The sequence below is a fragment of the Macaca thibetana genome, chromosome 14 (assembly GCF_024542745.1).
Source record: "Macaca thibetana thibetana isolate TM-01 chromosome 14, ASM2454274v1, whole genome shotgun sequence".
Classification (NCBI taxonomy): Eukaryota; Metazoa; Chordata; class Mammalia; order Primates; family Cercopithecidae; genus Macaca; species Macaca thibetana.
The window spans coordinates 66,972,025-66,997,837 of NC_065591.1; the positions used below are offsets into that span (position 1 = coordinate 66,972,025).

A 25,813-nucleotide genomic window follows, 5' to 3' on the forward strand; every position below is an offset into this window, starting at 1 on the left:
CTGACTCAACATCAGTCACAGTGCTCCCAGTGCTAAAGGCCTTTTACAGCAGCAGATCCCTCCCCAGGTGCAGGGAGGCAGAAGCTCAACTGTGGCCTCAGCCAGGTGTTGCCCAGTCCCAGGCAGAGGAAAAGCTGTTCAGTTCCTGCGGTGACCTTAGTCACACAGAATTCTGGGGACCTGTCTGGTCCAACTCCCAGGGGCCTCATCTGGCACCAGGTCTCCTGGGAAGGAACAAGCAGTTCTTCTGAAGTGGGACTAAAGATGGGGCCAGTCCCAGGAAGGAGGAGGTGCGTCTCCGGAGAGATGACCCTGCCAGGGCCCCTTAGGCGGGAGGGGGCTGGGACAACAGAGTCCTTTGTTACCCTCTCAAAAGCAGCCACCCTGTCCTGCCAACCCCCTCTGTTCTCCAACCCCCTACTGGGACTCAAGCCACCCCTGGGACAGGACCCATCCTGTCCACATGGGAGGGAAGAACGCAGAGCACCCAGGGACCATCTGAGATGATACCTGTTCTAATCCCAGGACTCACGTAGGAGACAAGGCCCCAACCTCAGTAGCCCCCAGTGTGATGGGGGAGATATCCTTCCTTCAGAAGCCTCTAGTCTGAGGAGGGAGACATGGCTCCCACCTGCAAAAGCCAATCAGATGAGGGAGCTCCCAGGCCTCCAGCTCAGGCGCCCCATGCTAATAGGGGTGGTATATTCCTGTCCCTCAGGACTTCCCAGGCTGATGCAGGAGTCAGGACCCCACCCCTCTCTTTTGAGAACTTGCCTAATGTGGGAAGTATTTCTTTCAGTCTTAGGATTCACTAATGGGAAAGGCCTAATTTCAGCACTTAGGGAGTCCCTGGGCCGACAGCAGAGGCAAGAAGGGAAAAAAATGTTCAGTCCAGTTCAGCAAACCTCTGCCAGGCATCTCCTGGGGAAGCAGACCCAGTGTGGGTGAGGAAGTATCAACTGAGAACAGAAATAGCCCTGAACCACAAGCTGCTCACCAAATGGGGAGCTCACTCAGCCTGAAGTATGAATGAATAAGAAAGTACCTTGAAACCACCCACCCAAGGCCTACTGGCCAAGGTTGCTCCTTCCTCCACAGCCTCACCCCTCACACTCCCACACCTGCAACCAGTATCTGCACCTTGGCCTAGGCTCTTCTTTCTGTCTAGAACACTTTACTCCCACCTAACTCTTTCTCATATTCTAGCACCCAGCTCCGGGGTCACCTCCTCGAAGAAGCCTTCTTCCAAGTCCCCCACCTGAGTCAGACGCCCCACCTTTCTGGAGCCAGCACATTGCATGTCTTCCCCAGGACCAGCTCACACTTCACAACCCCTCAGCCTAAGCCTGAAAGGACAGCACAGGGCAGTGGCCTTCTGCCTCTGGACATAAGGCAGAAGGAGGGGGTGGATGAGATAAAACCCCTAGGTTCCCATACCCACAGTCTTCACTGCCCGCTTGCTCCCAGCCCTGGGCCTCATGCCCTTCCTCCAAGAGGCTCAAGCCTTGCTCCAAGCATAAGAAAAGCAGGGTCCTCTCCCACTCCTCTCTGCCCGCTGTAGCCTAGCTTTGCCCTCACCACTCCACCAAAACCCATGCCACCAGCTACTGTCTTCTGGCTGAATCTGAGGGGTCTTGCTCCAGCTCATCCTCTGTGGGTCTGTCCCTGCTTCTTTGGCTCCAAGAAGATGGCCTTCCGTCAGTTTCCTCCCTCTTCTCTCCACGCCCAGGCACTGGTGCTCTCCAAGGCCCTGGCTGTCCCTAATCATCCTCTCTTCATACTCTATACCTCCTCCCTATGCGACGTCATTCATCCACATTTCCAAAGCCCTCCCTTGCATTTTGATCCTTACCCCAGGATCCAGACCCCTTAACGCAGAAGCCCCACTACATCCAGCCTATAACAGACTGCCCTGGCTCCCTCACCAAGCTGCTCCCAGCCCTGCAGGCCTCAGCCAGATGGTAGGCACGAGCACTGTGGCAGCAGCGGAGGACGGCTGGGTGGAGGCCAGGACCTCACTTGGGGTGTGCTGACTCCCAGCCTGCTGTTCTACTGCCACCACCTCAAAGTGTCAGAAGCCTTGGAAGTGGCAAGCCCACAACTCAGGACCTCTGGACCCATGCCAACGGGAGGCGTCAGCCTCAGGCAAGGAGGCCCAAACTTGGAAGGAAGAGAGCAGTGGAGAAGTCTGAAGCCCAGAGGCCGGCCTGGAATCAGGGATCAGAGATAACGGGCCAGGCTCGATGCTACCACTCCCAGTGGGCCCACAAGCAGCCCTGGCCAAAGCCACAGGACTTCCCCATGTTCCAGCCAAGATGGGTCACACAGGGCTTAACCACCAAGAGAAATGACAGCCAAAGTTCACAGAGAGCTGGTGATTACATGTCCCCATCATCTTCCTTTCTCTGAAAAAAGAGTTCATCTGCAGGAAAGGAAATTCCATTCCCTACCATTGCCTCTCAGGAAGTCCCTCCTGTTGTCTAAATCTGATCCTTCATGTTGTCTGTTGAGTTAGTGGAAACAGCAAGGCCCAGAAAGGATGCACAACTTGAGGCTGGGAGCTGCTGGGGAGGCCAACTGTGAGCCAGACAAGGCCCCCTCTCTTGGGCAAAAGCATCGAGTAGCAGAGAGGGCTTTGTGGGCCAATAGGCCTGGATTCTTATGCTTGCTGGCTGAATGGCAGTGAACAAATACTTAATCTCTCCTAGTCTGTTTCCTCATCTGCAAAATGGGGACAACAATCACTACGTTACTAGATTACAGTTGAATTCATTGAGATTATGCGTATAATTCTAACACACCAGATACCTGGCAAAGGTTCCATGGACCAGCAAGGTTGATGGACTCCACCTCCCATTCACATTCATGTTTCTCAGCTCTATCCTCTCTGCAGCATAAGTTCAGAGCTCGCAGCCTTAGTTCTCAGGTTTCTCCCCAACCTCCTGACTGGTCTCCCTGCTTCTAGGCCTGCTCTTCCCATCCACCCTCCTTGGCGCTGCCAAAGACATCTCTCTGAAATGAAAACATCTGCTTTCAGCCCTCAGCTGCCTCACACTCTTCTCTGATTCACCATCCACTTCAGGAGAAAATGCTCTCTCCTTAGCCTGACATTCCCAGGCTGCTGGTGACCGGCCTGTGTTTACCTCTTAAGGCTCAGTGTCATCCCCAGCCCAGGCCCCAGGCTGCACGCCTTGCTTCCTGCCTCCAAGCCATTGCAAATTCGGCACCCTCGGCCAGGAATATCATTCCCAATCCCGCCCCCTTGGCCTCCTCATCCTTCCAGATGAAGCTCAGCAGTTCCAATGCCACCTCCTTTCCAGGAGAGCTTCCTGTGCCATGCTCCCTGCCTGGGCCTGGGTTGGGGACTTCTCCTTAAGCCTCCCACAACACACATCATCCTGCATTATGACCACCTGCTCTGCTCTAAATCCCTGGAGGACAGAGTAGACTCCTTCCTCTCTGAATCCCCAGGCCCTGGGCACTCAGAAGGCACTCATCAACATTTGTTGAATGAATATATGATTGTTCCCAGAGCATTTTACAGCAACCATCATACTCCTGCCCTGTGATTAGTCCTGTTCAGGTATTTTGTTTTTATCTTTTCAGACCGGGTCTCACTCTCACCCAGGCTGGAGTGCAGTGGCATGATCATGGCTCACTACAGTCTTGACCTCCAAGGCTCAAGTGATCCTCCCACTTCAGCCTCCTGAGTAGTTAGGACTATAGGCATGTGCAACCACACTCAGCTAATTTTTGTATTTTTTGTAGAGATGGTATTTCACCATGTTACCCGGGCTGGTCTCAAACTCCTGAGCTCAAGCAACCTGCCCATCTCAGCCTTCCAAAGTGCTAGGATTGCAGGCGTGAGCCACCACGCACAGCCCTGTCCAGGTATTTAACACCACTTTCCCCTTGACCCTGGGAATTCCTAGAAGGCAGTGACAGTTTCTGATAAATTTTCATTGTCACTTTCATATGGGGGTGCAATTCCAGATGGAGGGATGGATGCAATGATTCCTGATGTTCAGTTTTCGATATCTTCAGATTCCTCCTCTAAGTCATAGATAAAGTAGAATCTCATGGCTTACGGAAAAAGACAAGGTACAGCCCATTACCGATTTTGCCCTTCTTTTCTAAATTACTTAGCAAACTGTCTGGAAAGGGACAGAAAGCCCTCATGGGGCTGCAGGAGAGTCTGAGGGGGAGGTCAGGGCCACTATCAGGTGGATTTAGCTGGGCCTTGGCTCCAGGCTTCAGGCAGTGCCTCTTCCCCTGCCCAGTGAAGTCAGTAAGTACAAGGGAAGCCTTAAAATGTTAAGTATTGATAGCTCCAGTTTACAGATGGGAAACTAAGGTCCGGAAAAGTAAAGGCAATTGCCCAATGTCCCAACGGTCCAGCAGTGAGTTCAAGGCAGGGCAGGGGGAGTCATGGAAAATATCTTGGCCTCAGAGACAGGGTCTCCAACAGGTGCCTGGAAGCCCATGGTGTCCACATCTTCCTGACAATCATGTCAGCAGGACAGCAATGACACTTATCCCCCAAGTCACAGAGAGGTACAGAGAGACCCAAGAGAGGCTGAGTTACCCCAATCACAAGGCAGCCTAGGAAGGACAGGAGGAGTGGAGAATGGCTCCAACTCCCTGCTATACCCTGCAGGAAGAAAAGCCTGACCTCATGGGTCAAGATGGATGTGGCTGGGGAGGGAGTCACATACCTTCCTACTGAGGACAGAGGCCTAGGTCACAGTGCTGGCCAGCCAGCTGCAATGGGGACTAGCCATCAAGATGCATGCAGACACAGCATGATCTTCTGCTGTCTCCCCCAAAGCCTGGGCCTCCAGCACAGAGCAGGGCACCCCTCCCTGGCCCATGTGGGGCCTGGTAGTGCCCTAGGGCCATCCACAGAGACATGACCAAGTGGACTCCAGCCTCTGCCCTGCCTCTGGCCTCTTTTGACCTTAGGCAAATCACATGACCTCTCCAGCTCTCTGGTTCCTCTGCTAGAAAACAGGAAGAGGAGGCCGGGCGCGGTGGCTGGGCGCGGTGGCTCAAGCCTGTAATCCCAGCACTTTGGGAGGCCGAGGCAGGCGGATCACGAGGTCAGGAGATCGAGACCATCCTGGCTAACACGGTGAAACCCCATCTCTACTAAAAAATACAAAAAACTAGCCGGGCGCGGTGGCGGGCGCCTGTAGTCCCAGCTACTCGGGAGGCTGAGGCAGGAGAATGGCGGGAACCCGGGAGGCGGAGCTTGCAGTGAGCTGAGATCCGGCCACTGCACTCCAGCCTGGGCAGCAGAGCGAGACTCCGTCTCAAAAAAAAAAAAAAAAAAAAAAAAGAAAACAGGAAGAGGAAAATTAACCTCCTGGAAGAGCTGTCAGGAGGATGGCTGGAAAGTAGTTTCTAAACATTAAGAGCCTAAGTTGCCTCTGAGCCTCAGTTTCCTCCTCTAGAAAATAGAAATAATCTCTGGAAGCCCTTTCTCACACTGTTGAGAGAGAGTCTCAGATGGCAGTACGTGAGAAATGGCTTTGTCAGTGGCCCTGAAAGGTGGTGCCCACTGGGGTGTGTCTCTCTAGTCTGTTAGCTCCTTCAGAGGAGTGGGCCTTGCTCATCTTTGATTACCCACACTATGCCTAGTATACAGCAAGAGCTTAATAATAAATGGAACCAAGGAGAGGAGAGGGGAGGAAAGGGAGGAGGCAGAAGTCAGGCACAAGAATAGGAGAGGAGAAAGACAGAAAACAATGAGAAAGAGGGGGAGCCCAGGAAGAGGCTGCTGTGCCCACTTGGGTGGGGAGGGCAACAGGGAAAATAGGGTGGCAATGCTGAGCCCTTGACCAGGGCTGGTCCTGTCTGAAGGGCTGGTCCTGTCTGAAGGGCTGCCCCCAGGGGCTGTCCTGCTCCAGCCCCCTCCTCCTTCTGTCCCACTTTCCCCTTTCAGAGGCATAGACCGTTTCTTTCTGAGTATTTCAGGCCAGGTTCTAGAACGGGAGGGGTTCTCCCAGCCCTAGGTTCAAAACAGCCCCTGGCCAGCCACTCCTCAGGAGGTCAGAGGGAAAGGGAACAGAGTAGATGGATGCGATCTATTCGGATGGAATGGGATCTGTTTTCCCCAGGCTGGGGGCAGTGGGGAGCGTTCTACCCCGTGTGATGTGTGTTTCCACTTCTGGCCATGTGGGGCCTGGAACGTGTGTGTCAGCGGGCCTCCGGCTAGCAGCTCGTGCCTGCGGGGTGCCAGTCTTTGCAAGCATTAGTCTGATTGTGTCTGTGGGGGTCAGTGTTGGTGTGGCCTTGCGCTCCACTGTGTTGGTGAGACATGCCAGCACAAGTGTGTGTGCCAGTGAGGGTGATGTGTGTACCAGCAAGAGTGTTTGCTACAGCGAGTGCAGGTGACAGTTTGCGTATCAGTGTATGCCCACACGTGTGTGCTAGCACGAGGGTGTGTTAGAATTGGTGTGTTGGAGTGTGAGCTGTTCATGCCAACAAGGCTGTAAGCAAGAATGTGTTGACCGAGGCGTGTATGACGGCGTGCCACTGTGTGTGATGAGCGTGTGCCAGTGGCTGCCAGTGTGTGCGCCAGCATGCCTGTGCCACGGGTTAGTGTGCCCGTGCGTGTATTGTGTGTCAACCTGCCCCCGCGCGTTTCTGCGGCTGCCGGCCAATGCTGGGTATCAGCAAGCTGTGAGTGTGTCCGGGCCAGGAGCCGCGGCCCACATGGGGCGGCCCGGCCCTCGCCCTTTGGGTCCCCCTCGCCCACGGCCCTGCCGGGGAGACCACACAGGAGACCTCGGGTGGAGGAGGGCTGGTACTAGATCCCGGGATGGCCGCAAACACAGAACCAGGACGCAATCGGAGCCCCCGCCCGTGCCCTCGCCGAGGTCGCCCCCACACGCCCCACGCCGGGCGACCGCCCTGCACTCACCGGGTCCCTTTGTCGCCCATGGTCCGCGACGGCCGCAGGGAGGTCCGCGGCGTCAGCACCCGGGCTGGAAAATCCCCGGCCAGCAGGAGGAGCGCGGGCCAGCCCGCTCCCGGCTCCCTGCTCCGCCTTCTCCGCTCTCCCGGCCGCCGCCGCCGCCGCCGCCCCGCCCCCGCCCCCGCCCCCGCCCCGGGTCCCCGCCCGCCTCCCGCCGCGCCGAGCAGCGCAGCGCCCGGGCCGCGGTCAGGGGCGTGGAACCGCGCGGGGTGTGTGTGTGTGCGCGCGCGCGTGCGTCTGCGTGTGCGCGCGCCGCCCAGCGAGCCAGGGCAGCGCGGCAGGACGCGTCAAGGCCCCAAGGTTGGCGTTTGTGGTGGGGGAGGGGTCCACCCGCGTGCGAGTCCGTATGAGTGAGTGTGTGTGTGTTTGTATGGTGGTGGTGGTGTGGTGTACGTGAGGGCGCACGGCTGTGTGCGGGCCCTATTGGGAGTGTATTGGTGTGGATGGAGGAGTGTGCACGTCTTTGTGCAGTTGTGCGTGTGTGCGCACGGCCGTGGGTGCGAGCGCGCTCTCCCGCGCATGCCGGGGCAGCCTTTGTGTGTGCGTGTGGTTGGAAGCCGAGGGTCTGGCGACCCCGAGGCCGCGCTCTCTGCGGCCGCTCGCCTAGCTGGAGACGCCGGGATGCCTGGCAAGGCCTTCGCCCTGTGCTCCACCCTTCCCCATTCCACCCCACCCCACCCCCTTCTACTGGAGAGATAACACCCAGTCACCCAACAGAGACAGGAAGAAGGGGTGGAGGGGGCAGTAGACGGCCTTGACACTGGGGAACTGAGCGGAGACCCGCGACCAGCAAGGGCTGCAGGAAGCCGCCCAGGAAAGGGAAGCTTCGAGAAGTGAGAAGAGGCGATAAAGGAAGAGGGCAGAGCTGGCCCGCTGATGTGACCGGGTAGCACCGTGGAAAGTGCCCATGCCTAGCTCCATGGCCTGCTGCGGGTGACCCTGTACACCAAGCTTCTGAGAACCCATGTCCGGACCTGTAAAGTGAGGATACACTAATATCAGCCTGCAGAATTAATAGGTTGAAAGAACTTGCTTGTTTGCTGGCCTCCCCAAGTGCCTGCATACAGTAGGTGCCCAGTAGATGTTAGCCCACTTCTCTGCAGGCTTCTTGATGTCCTGTGAAATCTTGGCTGGGACACTGCTTTGTCTGAGGTGCCTTCCTGCTTTGCAGGTAGTGGGAAATTGTAAGGTCTTTCCCACACCCTCACTGCTGAGATTTGGCTAACTATGCCTGAAAGGTCTAAGTATTAAGGGAGGAAGCTATCATTTACTCTGATGCTGTTGTGAGTGTGTAAACATCTCCTGTAATCATGCTCAGAAGCAGTTACCTATACTGTTTATATGCAGTATCATTACTATAATTATGTCCAGATTTGGCAGAGGGGCAGGGGAAGGCTGATGGGTAGGCAGGGTGGCCCACCTCTGGGCAATGTTAGGAGCTAGAGAATATGGAGGAAGGCCCAGAACCCTCCTCCCAGTCTTGGCCTCTGGGCTTCACCCTCCACAGGGGAAGAAGAGGAAGCCACCTGTTGTTTCTGCAGGGCTCAGAGATCTGGAAAGGAGCAGACTAGAATCTTTTTGATGACAGGAGATCCCTAACCAGGATGGTGAGGCCAGGTCCTGCCACTCTCCACATCAGTTTCCCCACCTATAAAACAGGTTTGACCAAACCATATGATCTCCAATGGATCTCTCCATGCTGATGCCCAAAACATCTAAATGGTTTTTTTTTTTTTTTTGGAGACACAGTCTCACTCTGCCACCCAGGCTGGAGTGCAATGGAATGATCTTGGCTCACTGCAACCTCTGCCTCCCGGGTTCAAGCAATTCTGCCACCTCAGCCTCCCCAGTAACTGGAATTACAGCTACTGCCATCATGCCCAGCTAATTTTTGTATTTTTGTAGAGATGGGGTTTCACCATGTTGGCCAGGCTGGTCTCGAACTTCTGACCTTAGGTGGTCCACCCACCTTGGCCTCCCAAAGTGCTGGGATTACAGGCATGAGCCACCACACCTGGCCCTAAATTTAAAAACTGACGCAAATTCTTCGTGTATTTATTTTACTGTATTTGTTTTTGTATTTGTTTTACTGTAAAAATAATGTTTTTAATTACTTCTGAGTAAAAGAAACAGTCCAGAAAGATGCATCAGGTGATTTCAGGTAACCTCTCCCCACAGCTTGCAAAGCAGGGCTCCAACATTTAGGGACACTGAACAGACTGGTAGACTGTGGAGTCAACATGCAGGAGTCCAAATACTGCATATTTAAAGTCAAGAGGACAATTTTGCTTTACCTGCCAGGCTCTATGAAAAATATATTTATGTATTAATAAAATGGCCGGGCATGGTGGCTCACGCCTATAATCCTAGCATTTTGGGAGGCCAAGGCGGGCAGATCACTTGAGGTGAGGAGTTCAAGACCAGCCTGGCCAACATGGTGAAACCCCGTCTCTCCTAAAAATACAACAACAACAAAAAAAATTAGCCAGGCGTGGTGACGGGCGCCTGTAGTCCTGGCAACCTGGGAGACTGAAGCAGGAGAATCACTTGAACTTGGGAAGCAGAGAATGCAGTGAGCCGAGATCACGCCACTGCACTCCAGCCTGGTTGACAGAGCCAGACTCCATCTCAAAAAAAAAAAAATTTTATTGAAATGTAAAAGTGGCCGGGCGCGGTGGCTCAAGCCTGTAATCCCAGCACTTTGGGAGGCCGAGACGGGCGGATCACGAGGTCAGGAGATCGAGACCATCCTGGCTAACACGGTGAAACCCCGTCTCTACTAAAAAATACAAAAAACTAGCCAGGCGCGGTGGCGGGCGCCTGTAGTCCCAACTACTCGGGAGGCTGAGGCAGGAGAATGGCGTGAACCCGGGAGGCGGAGCTTGCAGTGAGCTGAGATCCGGCCACTGCACTCCAGCCTGGGCGGCAGAGTGAGACTCTCCGTCTCAAAAAAAAAAAAAAAAAAAAAAAAAAAAAGAAATGTAAAAGTGATAATGTTGAGGAGAACTCTTTGTATATCTACAATATAATCTCAGCCAGTAATAAGTGTTATGAAGAAAATAAAACAGTAATGAAACAGGATGATAGGGACAAGTAGACTTAGAAAAAGGCCCTCCAAGGAGGTGGGCTTTGGGCTGAGACCTGCAGAAAAGAATCAGCAATGAGAGGGGACAGTCAGGGAAGGAACTACCCAAGCAGAAGGAGCAGCAACTGCAGAGGCGCAGAAGCAAGGACAGTGCTCCTGGTGTTGGTGAACAGGCAAGGGGTGGTACAGGTGAGGCAGCAGGGTTGGGGTCACATAGGACTTGTAGTTGAGGATGAGGAATTTGGGGAGCCAGTGGGAGGTTTAAGCAGCTGAGTAGCAGTATCTGCTTTACATTTTTAAAGGTCACTCTAGCTGTTGGATAGAGGTGACTTGGTACCAGACAAGAGCAGAGGCAAGGCACCCCATTATTGCAGTCGTCAGGGTGGGGTTTTGGGCAAGACAGGTGGCCACAGAAATGAAGGAAGTAAAGGGGTTCAGGATATATTTGGGAAGCAGATTTTTTTTTTTTTTTTTTTTTTTTTTTTTTTGGAGACAGAATCTCACTCTGTTGCCCAGGCTGGAGTGCAGTGGCACGATCTTGGCTCACTGCAAACTCCTCCTCCCAGGTTCAAGCGATTCTAGTGACTCAGCTTCCTAAGGTAGCTGGGACTACAGGCGCATGCCACCCTGCCCGGCTAATTTTGTATTTTTAGTGGAGATGGGGTTTCACCTCAGGTGATGCACCCGCCTCAGCCTCCCAGAGTGCTGGGATTACAGGCGTGAGCCACCGCACCTGGCCGGGTTCAGGATATATTTGGAAAGGGAGCCGCCAGCACATACTGAGGGACTGGCTGTGAATAATGGAGGATCCAGGATGACTCAGAGGTTTGGGTCAGGGTCTGTCTGTTCCAACTCTCCATGTAATTCTCCAAAGGAAGTCATGATCAAGAGGACTGGTGGGCTCCATTCTTCCTGTCAACCCATTTGTCTCACATCCTCCACCTAAGCAACAGAGTGATTTTTTGCTCAAAGGCAAATGGCTTCTCAGCTGAGGCTCATAGGAGATGGTCATCTCCAACTGTATTCCAACTAGGGCTAGTCACATGCTTGAAATTTACCACTCACAATAATTTCTTATCAAAAAATGAGAAAGGGGGGTTCTGGATGTGGTGACTCATGCCTCTAATCCCAGCACTTTGGGAGGCTGAGGCAGGAGGATTGCTGGAGCCCAGGAGTTTGAGACCAGCCTGGGCAATATAGTGAGACCTCTACAGAAAATAAAAATAATAATAATAAAAAAAACTAGCTGGGCCGGGCGCGGTGGCTCACGCCTGTAATCCCAGCACTTTGGGAGGCCGAGGCAGGCGGATCACGAGGTCAGGAGATCGAGACCATCCTGGCGAACATGGTGAAACCCCGTCTCTACTAAAAATACAAAAAAACTAGCCGGGCGAGGTGGCGGCGCCTGTAGTCCCAGCTACTCGGGAGGCTGAGGCAGGAGAATGGCGGGAACCCGGGAGGCGGAGCTTGCAGTGAGCTGAGATCCGGCCACTGCACTCCAGCCTGGGTGACAGAGCGAGACTCCGTCTCAAAAAAAAAAAAAAAAAAACTAGCTGGGTTTGGTGGTGTGTGCCTGTAGTCTTAACTACTCGGGAGACTTAGGAGGGAGGATCCCTTTAGACCAAGAGTTTGAGGCTGCCATGAACTATGATTGTACCACTGCACTCCAGCCTGTACAACAAAGAGAGACCCCTGTCTCTTTAAAAAAAAAAAAAAAAAAAGAAGCAAAGGAGAGATAGAGAGAAAGGAAGTATTTGTCTGCTTTGTAGATGAGAACACAAAACTTTACAAGGGAAATTGCCTAAACCAAGGGCATAGCAAATGAAAGGTAGAGCAAGGACTCAAACCCAAAGCTGCTGCATAGCTGGTCAGGTAGCTGAGTGTCAGACTAAAGTCAGACTGAAGTGTAAGTGTAGCGGGTGGATGAGTTTTCAGCTCCTTGTTCAACAAAGGACTTGAGCTGGGTGTGGTGGCTCATGCCTGTAATCCCAGCAATTTGGGAAGCTGAGGTGGGTAGATCACCTGAGATCAAGAGTTCCAGACCAGCCTGGGCAACACCCCATCTCTACTAAAAATACAAAAATACTGATGTGCTCCTTTTAAGATGTTAGAAATTGAGAAACTAATAAGGAGCTTCCCTACCTCTGCCCAACCAGAAATCTGAGTGTGATCTTTGACTCCTTCCTTGTCCATCTCAATCCATAGCTACCTAGTCCCAGACTACCTCCTAAGTGTCCCCCAGTAAAGTTGGAGGGGTAACCAGGAACGAGACCATGCTGGGCCCGGAGGGTCATGTAAGGAATTTGTTCTTCATCCAAGTATCAATGAAGAGGCTGAGCAGAGAGGTCACATGCTCAGACATGCATTTGGAGAAGATGCTATGGCTGATGTGTGAAGAATGGATTGGACATGCACCAGAAGGGATGCAGAGAGGAAGACCAATTAGGACATGGTGTCAGCAATTCAGAGGGAGGAATGATAACTGCATTCCAGGAAGAAGACACACAACAGCTGCAAAGCCAGGAAGGAAGGAAAGGGCACAATGCTTGGGGGAATTCAGATGGATCTGCGGCGAAAGCAGAGTAGTGGGGAGGGACTGGAAAGGAAGATGGGGCCGTATCCTGAGGAAGCAGGTTCAGACAAGGCAGCTCCCCAGTGTGGCTCAGGGCCTGTTTTAGGTTTGTCTAACAAGATCTCCAGTCCCCATTTTCCTAAGGTGGGATTGTTGTATTTATCACTAGGTGGACATTTCAAAGTTCTCTCTTTTTTTTCTTTTTTTTTTGAGATGGAGCCTCGCTCTGTCACCTGGGCTGGAGTGCAGTGTCGCAATCTGGGCTCACTGCAAGCTCCACTTCCCAAGTTCACGCCATTCTGCCTCAGCCTCCAGAGTGGCTGGTAAGGGAGGATACTACCCCTCATATCATCTTATGCCCAATTTCTGCCTCCAAAGAAAGAAGAAGTAAAAACTAAAATGCAGAAATGAAATCCACAGGCAGACAGCCCGGCGCCGCACTCTGGGCCTGGTAGTTAAAGATCGACCCCTGACCTAGTTGGTTCTGTTATCTATAGATTACAGACATTGTATAGGAATGCACTGTGAAAATCCCTATCTTGTTTTGTTCCGATCTAATTACCGGTGCATGCAGCCCCCAGTCACGTACCCGCTGCTTACTCAATCACGACCCTCTCACACGCACCCCCTTAGAGTTGTGAGCCCTTAAAAGGGACAGGAATTGTTCACTCAGGGAGCTCGGCTCTTGAGACAGAAGTCTTGCCAATGCCCCCGACCGAATAAACCCCTTCCTTCTTTAACTCGGTGTCTGAGGAGTTTTGTCTGCCGCTCATTCAGCTGCACAGGGACTACAGGCATCCGCCACCACGCCAGCTAATTTTTGGTATTTTTAGTAGAGACGTGTTAGCCAGGATGGTCTCAATCTCCTGACCTCGTGATCTGCCTGCCTCGGCTTCCCAAAGTGCTGCCATTACAGGTGTGAGCCACCGTGCCCGGCGTCAAAATTCTCATTTGTAATCAACAAAAACCAATTCTGACAGACTTAAACATACAAAAAAATTATTGGCCATATATTCAGGTAGCTGCCACTGCTGAACAGTGGACACCACAGTTCACATCCCCACGATCTCCAGCACCAAACCCAGCCCTGTTGCTGCCCCCAGAAACTAGGTATGGTCACTGCTGCCTCTGTCATCACGATGGACTCTTTGTTGGCTCTGCATCTTTGAGTCAAAGTCCCCCATGCATTTGATTGACTGAGTCTAGGTTATGTGCTCCCAACCTTGCTTCAAGGATGCTAAGAAACTGGGTAGATGGCATTTGAGATTTCCATTCTGGGAGGTGGGCTTTGACTTACTGTAAGACTCATGAAATAGAGAATTCCCCAAACATAAGAAAAGAGTTAGCTGGGTGCAGCAGCTCATGCCTGTAATCCCAGCACTTTGGGAGGCCAAGGCGGGTGGATCACCTGAGATCAGGAGTTTGAGACCAGCCTGACCAACATGGTGAAACCCCGTCACTACCAAAAATACAAAATTAGCTGGGGGTGGTGGCGCATGCCTGTAATCCCAGCTACTCGGGAGCCTGAGACAGGAGAATTGCTTGAACTCGGGAGGCGGAGGTTGCAGTGAGCCAAGATAATGCCATTGCACTGTAGCCTGGGTGACAGAGCAAAACTCTGTCTCAAAAAAAGAAAAGAGTTTAGAGAGTGAGCAGCCAAAAAAATTCAAGTATCCACTTCACTGTGAAATGCAACTGGGTGAGTTATAGGAATAGCTCAGAATGGGAGGCAACATGAAGGGATAGATGTCCTTGCTAACAGAGAGGCCTTTGCCGGGATGCCTGGCTTTCTAAAACAGGGAGAAAATGATTCTGACTCTGTTAATGGTAGAGTATTATCCTCCACCCTCCTCTAGATAACAATATAAATGTTGGACAAAAGATAAAAACAAGGATTTGGCTGGGCATGGTGGCTCAAGTCTGTAATCCCAGCACTTTGGGAGGCCAAGGCAAGAGGATCACTTGAGCCCAAGAGTTCAAGACCAGCCTGGGTGACATAGCGAGACCCTGTCTCTGAAAAAAATTTTTTTTTTTTTTTTTTTTGCCAGGTACGGTGGCTCAAGCCTGTAATCCTAGCACTTTGGAAGGCCAAGGTGGTTGGATCAATTGAGGTCAGGAGTTCAAGACCAGCTGGGCCAACAAGGTGAAACCCCATCTCTACTAAAATATAAAAATTAGCCAGGCGTGATGGTGGATGGTGGGTGCTTGTAATCCCAGCTACTCGGGAGGCTGAGACAGGAGAATCGCTTGAACCCAGGAGACAATGGTTGCAGTGACCTGAGATCATGCCACTGCACTGCAGCCTGGGTGGCTGAGTGAGACTCCATCTCCAAAAAAATTTTGTTTTTTTTGTTTTTTTTTGTTTTTTTTTTTGAGACGGAGTGTCGCTGTGTCTCCCAGGCTGGAGTGCAGTGGCGCGATCTCGGCTCACTGCAAGCTCCGCCCCCTGGGTTCACGCCATTCTCCCGACTCAGCCTCCCAAGTAGCTGGGACTACAGGTGCCCGCTACCACGCCCGGCTAATTTTTTGTATTTTTAGTAGAGACGGGGTTTCACCGTGTTAGCCAGGATAGTCTCGATCTCCTGACCTCATGATCCACCCGCCTCGGCCACCCAAAGTGCTGGGATTACAGGCTTGAGCCACCGCGCCCGGCCTTGTTTTGTTTTTAATTAGCCAGGCGTGGCAGCATGCACCTGTAGTCCCAGCTACTTGGGAGGCTGAGGCAGGAGGATGGCTTGAGCCAAGGAGTTTGAGGCCGCAGTGAGCTGAGATTGTGTCACCGCACTCCAGCCGGAGTGACAGAGTGAAACCCTGTATTTTTTTTTTTTTTTTTTTTTTTTTTGAGACAGAGTCTCGCTCTGTCGCCCAGGCTGGAGTGCAGTGGCCGGATCTCAGCTCACTGCAAGCTCCGCCTCCCGGGTTCATGCCATTCTCCTGCCTCAGCCTCCCAAGTAGCTGGGACTACAGGCGCCCGCCACCTCGCCCGGCTAGTTTTTTTGTATTTTTAGTAGAGACGGGGTTTCACCATGTTAGCCAGGATGGTCTCGATCTCCTGACCTTGTGATCCGCCCGTCTCGGCCTCCCAAAAAACAAAAACAGGCCGGGCGCGGTGGCTCACGCCTGTAATCCCAGCACTTTGGGAGGCCGAGGCGGGCGGATCACGTGGTCGAGAGATTGAGACCATCCTGGCTAACACGGTGAAACCCCGTCTCTACTAAAAACACAAAAAATTAGCCGGGCGTGGTGGTGCACGTCTGTAGTCCCAGCTACTCGGAGGCTGAGGCAGGAGAATGGCGTGAACCCAGGAGGCGGAGCTTGCAGTGAGCCGAGATGGTGCCACTGCACTCCAGCCTGGGCGACAAAGTGAGACTTCGTCTCAAAAAAAAAAAAAAAAAAAAAACCAACAACAACAAAAACAGGCCGTGCACGGTGGCTCAAGCCTATAATCCCAGCACTTTGGGAGGCCGAGACGGGCGGATCACGAGGTCAGGAGATCAAGACCATCCTGGCTAACACGGTGAAACCCTGTCTCTACTAAAAACTACAAAAAACTAGCCGGGCGAGGTGGCGGGCGCCTGTAGTCCCAGCTACTCGGGAGGCTGAGGCAGGAGAATGGCGTGAACCCGGGAGGCGGAGCTTGCAGTGAGCTGAGATCCGGCCACTACACTGCAGCCTGGGCGACAGAGCGAGACTCAGTCTCAAAAAATAAAAAAATAAAATAAAATAAAAAATAAAAAATAAAAACAAGGATTTGAAATCACTGCAGAGCAAACATAAACAGTCCGAAATTGGAGGGGATTCACCCTTGTTATGTAGCAGGATAAGCCACAGACAAAACTCCTCAGACACCGAGTTAAAGAAGGAAGGGCTTTATTCGGCCAGGGGCATTGGCAAGACTTCTGTCTCAAGAGCCGAGCTCCTCAGGTGAGCAATTCCTGTTCCTTTTAAGGGCTCACAACTCTAAAGGGGTGCATATGAGAGGGTCGTGATTGATTGAGCAAGCAGGGAGTATGTGACTGGGGGCTGCAAGCACAGGTAATTAGATCGGAACAAAACAAAATAGGGATTTTCACAGTGCCTTTCTATACAATGTCTGTAATCTATAGATAACAGAACCCATTAGGTCAGGGGTCGATCTTTAACTATCAGGCCCAGGGTGCGGCGCCGGGCTGTCTGCCTGTGGATTTCATTTCTGCCTTTTAGTTTATACTTCTTTCTTTGGAGGCAGAAATTGGGCATAAGACGATATAAGCTACTTCTTTCTTTGGAGGCGGAACCACACTGGGGAAATCTCCTTTTCTATACTTTCTTCCTGATGGTACTCCCCAGTCTGAGCAGTGTATGGAAGCTAGGACTCAGGCAGAAATCTCTAGGAAGCAGGAAGCTGCTTGAGATGTTAAAGAGTGGAATTAGGGGCTGCTAAAATGACTAGAAATGGAAGGGGAAATCCTGGAAAGAAGAGGGGCACAAAGGGGGTAAGCCCCCAAATAAGTCTATATACAGATTTGGGGGCTTACCCACTCCATGCCCCTCTTCTTTCCAAAGGTCTGGCCTAACCCTTTGACATATAAGCCCAGCCAGGCACAGTGAGCTCACACCTGTAATCCCAGCACTTTGGGAGGCCGAGGCGGATCACCTGAGGTCAGGAGTTCCAGACCAGCCTGACCAATATGGAGAAACCCTGTCTCTACTAAAAATACAAAGTTAGCCAGGCGTGGTGACTCATGCCCGTAATCCCTTTAATGTACTCAGGAGGCTGAGTCAGGAGAATCGCTTGAACCTGGGAGGCAGAGGTTGCGGTGAGCCGAGATCATGCCATTGCACCCCAGCCTAGGCAACAAGAGCAAAACCCCATCTCAAAAAAAAATATATATATATATAAGCAGAGTTGACTCCAAGGAGCCCAGTGGAAAGCAGTAGATAGAAAGCCAAAAGAATTGAGCAGAGATTTCAGGTGTTTTCCATCACAAGGGGATAGAATTAGAAGTTTGAGTCCAACTTATAGGGATTTGGTAAACACCCCAGGCTTAGGCCAGGCAGTGGCTCATGCCTGTAATCCCAGCACTTTGGGAGGCAGAGGCGGGCGGATCACCTGAGGTCAGGAGTTCAAGACCAGCCTGGCCAACATGGTGATACCTCGTCTCTACTAAAAACACAAAAATTAGCCAGGCGCGGTGGCCGGCACCTGTAATCCCAGCTGCTCAGGAGGCTGAGGCAGGAGAATTGCTTGAACCCAGGAGGTGGAGGTTGCAGTGAGCCGAGATTACCCCATTGCGCTCCAGTATGGGGGACAAGAGTGAGACTTCATCTGGAAACAAACCAACCAACCAACCAGGCTTTCCACTGAAACCTCAGAAGTGTCATACCTTAACAATAAAGGCTGTTTCTCAAGTCTGGCCCAAGATTCATTGGCAAAACAAAATAGACCCAATAGCCAACAATTGGAAACAACATAAATGTCCATCATCGTGGATGAACAAAATGCCGGGACAAAACATAGTACAGGTCAACCATCCCAAATCCAAAAATCCAAAACCCAAAATGCTCCGAAGTCCAAAACTTTTTAAGCACTGACATGCAGTTCAAAAAGAATGCCCATTGGAGCCTTTTGGATTTCAGATTTTTGTGTTTAGGATGTTCAGCCAATAAGTATAATACAAACAATCCAAAATCCAAAAAAATCAAAATCCAAAACACTTCCGGTGTCAAATAATTTGGATAAGAGATACTCAACCTTTGTGCCCATACAATGGAATAAAAAGGAACTCAGCAGTAAAAAGAAATGGAATACTGATACATGCTATGACATGGATGGTCCGGAAAAGGACAGAAACAAAATATATGTTGTATGATCCAATTTACATGAAATGTGTAAAAAGGGCAAATATAGGGAGATAGAAAGTAGGTTAACAGCTTCCTGGGGCAGGGGTGAGGAGGGAAAAAATGGGGATTAACAGTTAATGGTCATGAGTCATCTTAGAGAGTGAAGAAAATATTCTAAAACTTGGTAAATCTACTAAAAAGAATTATTGAATTGTGGCCGGGCGCGGTGGCTCAAGCCTGTAATCCCAGCACTTTGGGAGGCCGAGACGGGCGGATCACGAGGTCAGGAGATCAAGACCATCCTGGCGAACACAGTGAAACCCTGTCTCTACTAAAAAAATGCCAAAAACTAGCCAGGAGAGGTGGCGGGTGCCTGTAGTCCCAGCTACTCAGGAGGCTGAGGCAGGAGAATGGCGTGAACCCGGGAGGCGGAGCTTGCATTGAGCTGAGATCCAGCCACAGCACTCCAGCCTGGGCGACAGAGCCAGACTCCGTCTCAACAAAAAAAAAAAAAAAAAAAAAAGAATTATTGAATTGTACACTTGAACTTATGGATCATGTATGTGACATGCCTCATGTGTAAACTATGCCTCAGTAAAGTCATGTTTTTTAAAAATAAGTGACAAATATCAGTAGAGGCTGGGCACAATGTCTCACACCTATAATCCCAACACTTTGGGAGGCCAAAGTGGGAAGATTAGTTGAGCCCTGGAGTTCAAGACTAGCCTGGGCAAGATAGCAAGACCCCATCTCGGAAAAAAAAAAACAGTTAATCAATAGAAATTATGTAGACATCAAGCAGTGAATTGCGTTTTTTGTTTGTTTGTTTTTGTTTTATTTTTTTTTTTGAAACAAAAGTCTTGCCCTGTCGCCAAGCTGGAGTTCAGGGGTGTGATCTCGACTCACTGCAACCTCTGCTTGCTGGGTTCAGGCAATTCTCCTTCCTCAGCCTCCCACACAGCTGGGATTACAGGCACACATCACTATGCCCGGCTGAGTTCTGTACTTTTAGTAGAGATGAGGTTTCACCATGTTGGCCAGGATGGGCTTGATCTCTTGACCTCGTTATCTACCCTCACTGGCCTCCCAAAGTGCTGGGATTACAGGTGTGAGCCACATGCCTGGCCCAAAGAATGAATTGTGACAATTTTTTTCAGATCATCCCAAAAGGAGTAATTGAGAGGAAGAGTCATACTTCAAATAGCAGAGGTGAACAGTCTCTTAGATTGCTTGACAACCCAATTAATGAATAAGAGTAATACAACTAAGATATTGAAAAAATTTTGATGTTTCCTGATTTTACATAAAATACCAACATTGATTAAAATAATGTAAAATTCATGATAGGACACTACAGTGCAGTCCTGATTACAAACCAGTTAAAGAATAAAAGAGTATTTAAGAGTAGTCATGGCCGGGTACAGTGGCTTAAGCCTGTAATCCCAGCACTTTGGGAGGCCGAGATGGGCGGATCACGAGGTCAGGAGATCGAGACTATCCTGGCTAACACGGTGAAAACCCGTCTCTACTAAAAAATACAAAAAAACTAGCTGGGCGAGGTGGCGGGCGCCTGTAGTCCCAGCTACTCGGGAGGCTGAGGCAGGAGAATGGCATGAACCCGGGAGGCAGAGCTTGCAGTGAGCTGAGATCTGGCCACTGCACTCCAGCCTGGGTGACAGAGCGACACTCCGTCTCAAAAAAAAAAAAAAAAAGAGTAGTCAGCATATACAATAAACAAACAAACTTGAAATGTTCTTACCACTCATATGTGAAACTTATTAAAGATTTGTTCCAAATTTGACAACCTTAAAATTGTATATGACAAAATCAATAACAGATTTGGAAGCTGAAAGAAACTTTTCTAAACTGTTAGTAATTAAAAATGAATAAAAATTGAGGCCTGGTGCAGTGGCTCATGCCTGTAATTCCAGCACTTTGGGAGGCCGAGGCGGGTGGATCACGAGGTCAGGAGATCGAGACCATCCTGGCTAACATAGTGAAACCCCGTCTCTACCAAAAACACAAAAAATTAGCCGGGCCCATGTTGTGGCAGGCGCCTGTAGTCCCAGCTACTCGGGAGGCTGAGGCAGGAGAATGGAGTGAACCCAGGAGCCAGAGATTGCAGTGAGTCGAGATTGCACCACTGCACTCCAGCCTGGGTGACAAATTGAGACTCTGTCTCAAAAAAAAAATTGAAATGAAACTGCCCTAACAAAGTGTGAAATCAAGCTTCCATCAACTTCCAGATAATCAGTCAGTAAATTAACTGCCTGAGAGAATAAAAGTCCACAGTCTCCACAGGAAGATGACAAAATCCAGAGTCGCCATAGCATATTATTTATAGCATTCATTATGACAATAAAAAATAGTAGATATGTGAAAAACAAACAAAAGAACAAAGTGTAACCCACAGTCAAGCATAAGTGTAGTCAATAGAAACAGATTCCAAAATAATCCAGATGTTGGAACAATCAGACAAGAATCCAGCTATTATAAATGTGTTCAAGGGCTTAAAGGAAAATACATTCATAATTAGTGAACAGATTGTAAACTTCAGCACAGAAATGGAATACATATATTATATATTATATATATTTTATGTATATAATATATATATAGAGAGAGAGAGAAATACAGAACCTCACTCTGTCGTCCAGGCTGGAGTGCTATGGCATGATCTCGGCTCACTGCAACCTCTGCCTCCCAGGTTCAAGCAATTCTCCTGCCTCAGCCTCCTTGAGTAGGTGTGTGCCATCATGCCTGGCTAATTTTTTGTATTTTTAGTAGAGATGGGGTTTCACCATGTTGACGAGGCTGGTCTTGAACTCCTGACCTCAAGTGATCTGCCCACCTCAGCTTCCCAAAGTGCTGGGATTGCAGTCATGAGCCACCATGCCCAGTCAAAAAATACATATTTAAAAAGAACCAGATAGAACATTTATAATTCAAAATACAATATTTGAAATGAAAGATTCACTAATTGGGCTTACTATCAGCTTGGTGGCAGAAGAAGAAAGAGTGAATGACCTTGAAGATCTAAATTATCCAATTTGAAGGATAAAGAGAGAGAAAAGAGGCTGGGTGCGGTGGCTCATGCCTGTAATCCCAGCACTTTGAGAGGCTGAGACAGGCGGATCATGAGGTCAGGATATCCAGACCATTCTGACTAACACGGTGAAACCCTGTCTACTAAAAATACAAAAAAAATTAGCTGGGTGTGGTGGCGGGCATCTGTAGTCCCCGCTACTCAGGAGACTGAGGCAGGAGAATTGCTTGAACCCGGGAGGCAGAGATTGCAGTGAGCCGAGATTGTGCCACTACACTCCAGCCTGGGTGACAGAGCCAGATTCCGTCTTAAAAAAAAAAAAAAGAGAGAGAAAAGATTGTCTTATTGACTTGTGGAGCTTAAATCATGTAATTTCAGTCCCAGAAAACGAAGAGAGAATGGGACAGAAACAGCATTTGAATTTCTTTTTTTTTTTTTTTTTGAGACGGAGTCTCGCTCTGGCACCCAGGCTGGAGTGCAGTGGCCGGATCTCAGCTCACTGCAAGCTCCGCCTCCCAGGTTCACGCCATTCTCCTGCCTCAGCCTCCGGAGTAGCTGGGACTACAGGCGCCCGCCACCTCGCCCGGCTAGTTTTTTGTATTTTTTTTAGTAGAGACGGGGTTTCACCATGTTAGCTAGGATGGTCTTGATCTTGTGACCTCGTGATCCACCCGTCTCGGCCTCCCAAAGTGCTGGGATTACAGGCTTGAGCCACCGCGCCCGGCCGCATTTGAATTTCATATATTTGATGAAAAACCTCATTAGAAATCCAAAAAGTTGGCCGGGCGCGGTGGCTCAAGCCTGTAATCCCAGCACTTTGGGAGGCCGAGACGGGCGGATCACGAGGTCAGGAGATCGAGACCATCCTGGCTAACACGGTGAAACCCCGTCTCTACTAAAAAAAATACAAAAAACTAGCCGGGCGCGGTGGCGGGCGCCTGTAGTCCCAACTACTCGGGAGGCTGAGGCAGGAGAATGGCGTGAACCCAGGAGGCGGAGCTTGCAGTGAGCTGAGATCCGGCCACTGCACTCCAGCCTGGGCGGCAGAGCGAGACTCCGTCTCAAAAAAAAAAAAAAAAAAAAAAAAAAAAAAAAAAAAAAAAAAAAAAAAAAAAAAAAAAAAAAGAAATCCAAAAAGTTTAGCAAAATCCAAGTATGATAAATATGAAGAAAACTGTCAGGCCTCTGAGCCCAAGCTAAGCCATCATATCCCCAGTGACCTGCACGTATACATCCAGATGGCCTGAAGCAACTGAAGATCCACAGAAGTGAAAATAGCTTAACTGATGACATTCCATCATTGTGATTTGTTTCTGTCCCACCCTAACTGATCAGTGTTCTTTATAATCTCCCCCACCATTAAGAAGTTTCTTTGTAATTCTCCCCATCCTGGAGAATGTACTTTGTGAGATCAACCCCCTGCCCCCAAAACATTGCTCTTAACTCCACCGCCTATCCCAAAACCTATAAGAACTCATGATAATCCCACCACTTTTGCTGACTCCTTTTTCGGACTCAGCCTGCCTGCACCCAGGTGAAATAAACAGCCCCGTTGCTCACACAAAGCCTGTTTGGTGGTCTCTTCACACGGACACGTGAAACAAAAACAATACCTAAACACATCATAATCAAACTGTTAAAAACAAAAAAGAAAGAGAAAGTCTTTTTTTTTTTTTTTTTTGAAATGGAGTTTTGCTGTTGTTGCCCAGGCTGGAGTGCAATGGTGCAATCTCAACTCACCACAACCTCTGCCTCCCAGGTTCAAGCGATTCTTCTGCCTCAGCCTCCCGAGTAGCTGGGATTACAGGCACGCAACACCACGCTCGGCTAATTTTGTATTTTTAGTACAGACGGGGTTTCTCCATGTTGGTCAGGCTGGTCTCGAACTCCTGACCTCAGGTGATCTGCCCACCTCGGCCTCCCAAAGTGCTGGGATTACAGGCGTGAGCCACTGCGCCTGGCAAGAAAGAAAGTCTTGAAAGTAGCCATAGAAAAAGACATAATTGCAAACAGATTACATACAGAGAATGCAAATGAAGCCTGACTTCTCATCAGAAACCATGGAGTCAGAAAACAATGGAATACCATCTTTAAAGTGCCGAAAAATAAACAAAAACCTGTCCGTCCAGTGAAATAAAGATCTTTTCAGATAAATGAAAGCATAGAGCATTAATTGCCAGCAGACCTGCAGAATAAGAAATGTTGCTGGGTGCAGAGGCTCACTCCCAGTCATCTCAGCAATTTGGGAGGCCAATGAAGGAGGATTGCTTGAGTCCAAAATGTGCCACAGTGCCTGGCTAATGTTGTATGTGTGTGGAGACAGGGGTCTCATTATGTTGCCCAGGCTGGTCTCAAACTCCTGGGCTCAAGTGATCCTCCTGCATTAGCCTCCCAAAGCGCTGGGATTACAGGCATGAGTCACCATGCCTGTCCCCCAAAAGATAAATCTTTAGAAGCGTATGAAAGAACACTAGAAACAGCGAGTATATGGACAAATACATGAACAAATATTTTTGCTCTACTTTTAATTGACTGGTGAACATCAAAATAATATTTTATTGTGGAGTCTTTTTTTGTTTGTTTTTTGTTGTTTTCTTTTTTTTGAGACGGAGTCTTGCTCTGTCACCCAGGCTAGAGTGCAGTGGCGCGATCTCGGCTCACTGCAAGCTGGGCCTCCCAAAGTGCTGGGGTTACAGGTGTGAGCCACCACGCCCTGCCTAAAGTACATTTTTTTTTTTTTTTTTTTTTTTTTTTTGAGACGGAGTCTCGCTCTGTCGCCCAGGCTGGAGTGCAGTGGCCGGATATCAGCTCACTGCAAGCTCCGCCTCCCGGGTTCATGCCATTCTCCTGCCTCAGCCTCCCAAGTAGCTGGGACTACAGGCATCCGCCACATCACCCGGCTAGTTTTTTGTATTTTTTAGTAGAGACGGGGTTTCACCATGTTAGCCAGGATGGTCTCGATCTCCTGACCTCGTGATCCACCCGTCTCGGCCTCCCAAAGTGCTGGGATTACAGGCTTGAGCCACCGCGCCCGGCCTAAAGTACATTTTTTGAAGGCAGTATAAAGTTGAGCCTTGCTTTTCTGTTCTTTTAATTAGAATATTTAGTCCATATGTACTTAATGCAATTTTCTTTTTTTCTTTTTTTCTTTTTTTGAGACAGAGTTTCACTCTTATTGCCCAGGCTGGAGTGTAATGGCGCGATCTCAGCTCACAATTGTGTTGGAAATTTCAATATCCCTCTCTTAGTAAGAACATTTTGGCCAGGTAAGGTGGCTCACACCTGTAATCCCAGCACTTTGGGAGGCCGAGGTGGGCAGATCAGGTGAGGTCAGGAGTTCGAGACCAGCCTGGCCAACATGGTGAAACCCTGTCTCTACTAAAAATACAAAAATTAGCCAGGCATGGTAGTACATGCCTATAATCCCAGCTACTTGGGAAGTTGAAGCAGGAGAATCACCTGAACCCAGGAGGTAGAAGTTGCAGTGAGCCAAGATTGCACCACTGCACCCCAGCCTGGGCAATGAGTGAGACTCCATATTTTAAAAAAATGTAATTGGCCGGGCGCGGTGGCTCAAGCCTGTAATCCCAGCACTTTGGGAGGCCGAGACGGGCGGATCACGAGGTCAGGAGATCGAGACCATCCTGGCTAACACGGTGAAACCCCGTCTCTACTAAAAAATACAAAAAACTAGCCGGGCGAGGTGGCGGGCGCTTGTAGTCCCAGCTACTCGGGAGGCTGAGGCAGGAGAATGGCGTAAACCTGGGAGGCGGAGCTTGCAGTGAGCCGAGATCGCGCCACTGCACTCCAGCCTGGGTGACAGAGCCAGACTCCGTCTCAAAAAAAAAAAAAAAAAAAAAAAAAAGTAATTAATTAAATTAAATATATATGAAATAAAAGGCACAAAGATTGAGAAGAAAAAAGTAGAACTGTCTATATTTGCAGATTACATGAATACTTACATAGAAAATATTAAGGAACATGTAGAACTGCTAGAATTAATAAACAATATAAGAAAATCTATTGTGTTTCTAAAAGGAAAAAAAGAAATTGAGATTTAAATTTCTATTTATAATAGCATCAAAAAACACAAAGTACGTAAGAATAAATTTTACTGGGCACAGTGGCTCACACCTGTAATCCCAGCAGTTTGGAAGTCCAAGGCAGCTGGATCATCTGAGGTCAGGAGTTCAAGACCAGCCTGGCAAACATGGTGCAACCGTGTCTCTTTTGTTTTACTAAAAACAAAAAACAAAGATTAGCCGGGTGTGGTGGCGCATGCCTGTAGTCCCAGCTACTCAGGTGGCT

The 25,813-nt window shown here is 49.8% G+C and overlaps 2 protein-coding genes across 19 annotated transcripts in view; one reads left to right on the forward strand and one right to left on the reverse strand.

The window, feature by feature from the left end:
- ARRB1 (arrestin beta 1) overlaps positions 1 to 7,250 on the reverse strand; it is a 91,437-nt gene extending 84,187 nt beyond the window's left edge. For all 5 annotated transcript variants that reach the window (XM_050756248.1, XM_050756246.1, XM_050756249.1 and 2 more), the window contains exon 1: positions 6,926 to 7,250. In XM_050756248.1, coding sequence (XP_050612205.1) covers positions 6,926 to 6,945 — 20 coding nt within the window. In that variant the 5' untranslated portion in view covers positions 6,946 to 7,250. The remainder of the gene's footprint in view (positions 1 to 6,925) is intronic.
- RPS3 (ribosomal protein S3) overlaps positions 1 to 25,813 on the forward strand; it is a 735,956-nt gene that overhangs the window by 663,701 nt on the left and 46,442 nt on the right. The window contains exon 1 of one of the 14 annotated variants that reach the window (XM_050756436.1): positions 16,655 to 16,658. The exons of the other annotated variants lie outside the window; for them this stretch is intronic. The gene's annotated coding sequence lies outside the window, so the exon portion shown is untranslated. Of the gene's footprint in view, positions 1 to 16,654; positions 16,659 to 25,813 lie in introns of those variants that run through there. 14 annotated transcript variants of the gene reach the window in all.